The sequence below is a fragment of the Alligator sinensis genome, unplaced genomic scaffold, assembly GCF_000455745.1.
Source record: "Alligator sinensis unplaced genomic scaffold, ASM45574v1 scaffold371_1, whole genome shotgun sequence".
NCBI lineage: Eukaryota > Metazoa > Chordata > Crocodylia > Alligatoridae > Alligator > Alligator sinensis.
The window spans coordinates 1,011,584-1,017,208 of NW_005842262.1; the positions used below are offsets into that span (position 1 = coordinate 1,011,584).

General features: G+C 43.9%; 2 protein-coding genes across 2 annotated transcripts in view; both read right to left on the reverse strand.

Annotated features, from left to right (window-relative positions):
• Positions 1–2,213: 2,213 nt before the first annotated feature.
• LOC112550945 (uncharacterized protein C9orf84-like) lies at positions 2,214–3,781 on the reverse strand. The gene is made up of 2 exons (XM_025208971.1): positions 3,507–3,781; positions 2,214–2,503 (listed from the first exon to the last, which is right to left on the reverse strand). Exons 1-2 carry the CDS (start codon positions 3,730–3,732, stop codon positions 2,403–2,405), a joined length of 327 nt encoding a protein of 108 aa, XP_025064756.1. The 5' UTR covers positions 3,733–3,781; the 3' UTR covers positions 2,214–2,402.
• Positions 3,747–5,625, reverse strand: part of LOC102386025 (uncharacterized protein C9orf84) — a 94,283-nt gene continuing 92,404 nt past the window's right edge. Inside the window, exons 23-24 of the mRNA XM_025208977.1 lie at positions 3,863–4,515; positions 3,747–3,768 (exon numbers count right to left, since the gene is read on the reverse strand). Of these exons, the coding sequence (XP_025064762.1) occupies positions 3,747–3,768; positions 3,863–4,515 (675 nt within the window). The remainder of the gene's footprint in view (positions 3,769–3,862; positions 4,516–5,625) is intronic.

Consider the following 5,625-nt stretch of genomic DNA (forward strand, 5'->3'; position numbering starts at 1 on the left):
GCCCTTAACCATACGTGTGGCGATCTCTCTGGCCCTCTCCAGGTTATCCACATCCCTCTTGAAGTGCAGTGCCCAAAACTGCACGCAGTATTCCAACTGCGGTCTGACCAGCGCCCGATAGAGGGGAATTATCACCTCCTTGGTTCTGTTCATCATGCATCTGCTGATGCACGATAAAGTGCTATTGGCTTTTCTGATGGCTTCGTCACACTGGCGACTCATGTTCATCTTGGAGTCCACTAGGACTCCAAGATCCCTTTCCACTTCCATGCCACCCAGCAGGTCATTCCCTAGGCTGTAGGTGTGCTGGACATTTTGCCTCCCTAGGTGCAGCACTTTGCATTTCTCCTTGTTGAACTGCATTCTGTTGTTTTCTGCCCACTTGTCCAACCTGTCCAGGTCTGCTTGCAGCTGTTCCCTGCCCTCCGGCGTGTCCACTTCTCCCCATAGCTTTGTGTCATTCGCAAACTTGGACAGAATACATTTCACTCCCTCGTCCAAGTCGCTGATGAAGACATTAAAGAGTATCGGTCCAAGGACCGAGCCCTGCGGGACCCCACTGCCCACACCTTTCCAGGTCAATACTGACCCATCCACTACGACTCTCTGGGTACGACCCTCTAGCCAATTCGCCACCCAAATATTGCCACCCAGATTTGTGGGTGGCAAATGTTGCCACCCAAATGTTGCCACCCAATTCACCACCCAGATGTTTTGGAGCCTTCCGTTTGGATTCGGTGTTTCAGGTGCTGAAATGGGCCGAAACACCTCCAAAACTGAACGGCTGCCGAAGTTTTGCACAGCCCCATTAGCTATCTAGTTCCTAATTGCCTGGGTTAGGCACCTGTGCCTCTCTGCTTGTCTGGCTAGCATTATTTTTACTCTGTGCTATGAGACAGATAACTAGTATGTATCACTGCACTACATTGCCCTTCATGCCATTGCTATAAGGACAAAGGGGAAGAAGGGAGAGGAATGTTTGTGCACAACAGCTGAGCCTCTTGGGAAGCTCAGGATTGAAAAAGAGTCATACTATCATGGAGAAGTGAAACCATCTGGATAAACACAGAGGCACTGGGCCTGCGTGCATTTGACAGTCCTAACCTGACATAAGCCGCCTTGAGATCCTCAGATCTTGAGCCACCTGCAAGGTTGGAAATGCAACATCCTAACCACTAGGGGTGTGTGAAGTGGGCCCTATTTGATTCAGACTCGGGCCGAATCGGGGACAGTGATTGAATTTGTTGATTCGGATCACTGTCCCTGATTCAATTCAGCCGAATATGAATCTGAAGATTTGATGCTGATTCGGAGAATCAGTGATACTGACATAGACGCAGCTTTAAATGTTTTTTCTACATACCTTGAGGTACCTGCACAGCTCGTGAACAGTGCAATGCTGCGGTGCATAGCGTGTCCCACGGGAGTGTGTGTGTGGGGGGGGACGTGGTCAGCGGCAAACCCGAAGGGGACCGGAAGTACTTCCAGTCCACTTCTGAGTCTTCCAAGGAGTGCATGGGGGGGGTCCCCAGTGACCCTCCCCAGCTCAGCAGTCGGCCACAGGGGGACCCTGGGTGCCCCCCCAGACCTAGGAGGCATCAGCTGCCAAGTCAAGGAGGTGCGGGGGAACCCCCAGCACGCTCTCTGGCAGACCCGGAAGTGCTTCTAGTCCACTTCCGGGTCTGCTGCCAAGCACACTGGGGATTCCCCTGCACTTCTATGGGACACTCCATTCGTCCCAGCAGCACAGCATTCACAAGCTGCCTGGTACCTAGAGGTATGTAGAAAAAACATTTAAAGCTGTGACTATGTTCGAATCACCGAATCTCTCTGAATTGATTCAGAGAGTTCAATTCGGAAAGATTAAAGCGTCCTTTGATTCAATTAAAATTAGGAGATTTGGCCACCGAATTGGGCCGAATCTCCACCAAATCGAATCAGGGACTGAAGCTTTGCACATCCCTACTAACCACTCCTCAGAGAGCAACCTTCTTATGAAATGATCCAGGGATGTCCGTAGGTTTTAGTGTATGGTTTGGTCAAATGAACATGGCTTTTTTTATAATGAAGGTCCTTTGTCATTGATTTATATTAGCTATGGGAACAAATTGAGAGACCATATATTTAAGTGAAAACATTCTTTTAAAATGATCTTTTATTTATCACTAAGAACGGACATTTCTTTCTAGTAGTTCTCCAGGTTTAAGCAACTAACTTGTTTGGTAAAATATTTAAAAAATAATATTAATTAATAATGCAAATCCTTAACCAAATAACTTCTCAGCATATGAAAATTACCAGAAAACTGGGGCAAAAGTAATTATTAAATTATTTAAAATGGCTCCCTTGAAATATTCCACACAATTAAAAAAACATCTGTCATATCTAATTCTCAATTTCCTTCAAAAGAATTTAAGACGTGTTTGTCCATCACTTCTTCCAGGTACTTTTTCAAATGTCAGTCGCTTTTTCTTAAGCTGTGGTACCTGTACAAGTCCTAAACCTGGAAAAGGGGGGAAAAAAGAAAGGTGTGATTTATCTAGCAAAGTGTCATAGGTATGTTTTTCTCAGTAGTAATAACAGGCAACATCTTTCATGCAACTGGACCATTCTTTGTGACTATGCACAACTGTCTAATACGTGACTTGTCTTTAGTTGTTTTCTTTTGGCTCCTAAGTACTGAACTAAAAAAAGCCCATTCTACCAAAAGCCAAGACAAAAAACAAAGCCCATATCTTTGCTGCTTTAATCAGTTTTCATCTTTGTGTATGTGTGTGCTGTAAGAGTATTGGTATTCTGCAGTTTGTTGAATAGGACAGACAGTGGGGTGTCTGGTGGCAGGTGATTGATTCCTATACAATTGCTTATTGAAGGTAAAACTTCCATTTCCATTTGCTGCAGTATTATTATCCACCAAGCAGTGCCTCACACCTCCCAAGAGAGTGACAGCCAGTTTGTTTACAGGTCTCTTATTATCACCTTAATACCTCCCCCCTCCCCATTTAAAATTAAAAGCAGCACACCATGTTACAATTGACTCTGCCAGCTTGTCTTAACCCTTGAGACAGGATGATATCAATTGGTTATTGGTGTTTTCATAAAGGATTCTCGTACAATTAGTGAAAGTTCTTGGGCATTGCATAAGCTTCACTGTAGAGTGAAGAGATTAAAATGAGAGCAGTGACTCAGAAAATATGAAAGAATTTTAAGTCATTTACTAAATTTGAGTATACAATGGAACACTGCTCACACTTCCTGAATATACTAGGAATATAACCAAGATTAAACATTCAAATGTTAAAAGATAATAATAAGGGCAACATGCAAGGGTGCATCCCTTTTTAGGAATACAAAGGTTCAATTTACATTATTTAATTTATTTACAATTGATTTAATTTATAATTTATAACCTGTTTCTCCAAAGATCTTGTCTTCTATCTAGATATTTCTGTTTTTAATATAGATAAAGACTAATCTCAGCAGATTTTCACAAGACTTAACTATACCTGTTAAAACATCTTTTTCCTTATGGTTTAATAAAGATTCACCAGGCTGCCTCTTTCTCGAAGATTCTCTAGCTTTTGGGTAAAAATTTAGATTCCTTTGTTCATTTGGATTAGCAAATGAATCACAGAGACTGAAGTGAGGTGCCAATGAATCCAATGTGTGATCAGATGGATACTTAGGCCAGAGAGTCCCCTTATCCTGAACTCCTGCACTGCTGTCTGCCATCCCTGAAAATTTTTCTAGAAAATTCTTAGAACTTCTCTGGAATGGAAATTCATTAAAGCTTGCAAAAAAATCATCTTTTTTAGAGACAAGATACCATGCCTGCTTGGAAGCCTGATCAGAGTTACAATGCATTATCAGTGGTTGTGTCTGTACATGAAAGAAATGATTGTTAATATCCTGATGAGCAAAGGCCTCAGAGTTCTTTGGAAGGACTGAGGAATCAGAGGTATCCAGCTTGCTGCCTACTGCTGCATTTGAAGCATGAAACTCTTTTTGCAAGTAACTTGAAAGGTTGGAGTCAGTGACATCTTGGCTGTGACTCAGTGGTGGGATTCTGGCTTCATGATTCATATGAACTGAAGAAGTGAATATATTTGAATTGTTCTGTTTTAAAAATGAGGGACTAACTGCTCTCTCTGTTGCTACATTTCTCAGAGAAGGAAGATAATGTTGACTATTTTCACTACCATCTGTTTCTTCAGGACAACTGACCCATCCATAATAAGGTAGTGAAGATGCTAAAATTCTTTGGCTTTCACTTGATTTCAGTGGAGAACCAGATCCATTTTTGTACTGATTTATGGTGTTCTGTACATTATCAGGCAATTCTGAACACTGATCCTTCTGGTCTCCTTGAATGCTGGAGATCAAAGACTTGGGAAATGAAGCCGGAGAAAAGGTGTTAGATGAGTTCCAGTTTTCTTGGGGTGATACAATCCTCACTAGTGTTTTGGTGGAAGTGGAAACATTTAGGTTGTATAGAGAAGTGATATCACTAAAAAGCTGAAATGAAAGAAATAGGTTTAAGGAATATTAGTATCCAGTTCTATAATATAAAATCCAAAAATAAAATCAGTTGTCAAGTTCCCAAAGTGTACATATGTAGTTCTCTTTACAAAAGAAAGAAGACAATGGTGCCCTACCAGTTATTAGAGAGGAGCTAAAAACAGTCTGTTGCTAGGGTCTACCGATTAACTTGCTTTCTAGAACAAGCCAAGTGATGAGCACAGGTAATACCCAAGTAAGTGACAGGGGCCAAGGCAGACTTAGGAACAAGGGGGTGGCACAGACACCTACAGGAGGCCTCAAATGCTTCTACACAAATGCTCAAAGCATGGGGAATAAGCAGGAGGAACTCACCCTCCTTCTAGCTAGCAAAAACCCAGACCTAGTGGGGCTCATGGAAACCTGGTGGGATTCTACCCATGACTGGGCAGTGGATATCCAGAGATACAGGCTTTACAGGAGAGAGAGAGCAGGGAAAAGGGGTGGGGAGTAGCACTATATGTCAAAGAGCAAGACACATCCTCAGTGATCAGGATGGGGTTGAAGGAGGAGCAAAATGAGGTGCTCTGGGTAAGAATGCAAGGGGGGCGTGGGGAAAGGGACTTGTTAGTGGGCATGTACTACAGACCGCCTCACCAGGGGGACGAGCTGGACCTGGAGTTCTCAGGTCAGCTCATGGAGGCTATAAAGTCAAGGGATGTGGTTGTCATAGGTGACCTAAACTACCCAGACATCTGCTGGGAGTAGCAGTCAGCCAGGTCCGAATGCTCACGTGGGTTCCTAACCGGGATACAGGACCTCCACCTAACCCAGGAGGTGCATAGTCCCACAAGGGAAAATGCCTTGCTGGACTTGGCCCTTGCCACACACGATGACCTGGTGAGGGGTCTGTGGGTACTTGACCACCTGGGTGAGTGATCATCACCTGGGCCGCACCCAGAGAGTCATGGTGGATGGATCGGTTTCGACCTGGAAGGGTGTGGGAAGTGGGGTCCCACAGGGTTCGGTCCTTGGACCGATACTCTTTAATGTCTTCATCAGTGACTTGGACGAGGGAGTGAAATGTACTCTGTCCAAGTTTGCAGATGACACAAAGCTATGGGGAGA

Coding starts and splice junctions, on each gene's coding strand:
- LOC112550945 (XM_025208971.1), bottom strand. CDS start 3,732: ATGGCAGACAGCAGTGCAGGAGTTCAGGATAAGGGGACTCTCTGGCCT. Junction 2,504..3,506: donor GGAAAAAGATGTTTTAACAG/GTATAGTTAAGT, acceptor CCCCTTTTCCAG/GTTTAGGACTTGTACAGGTA.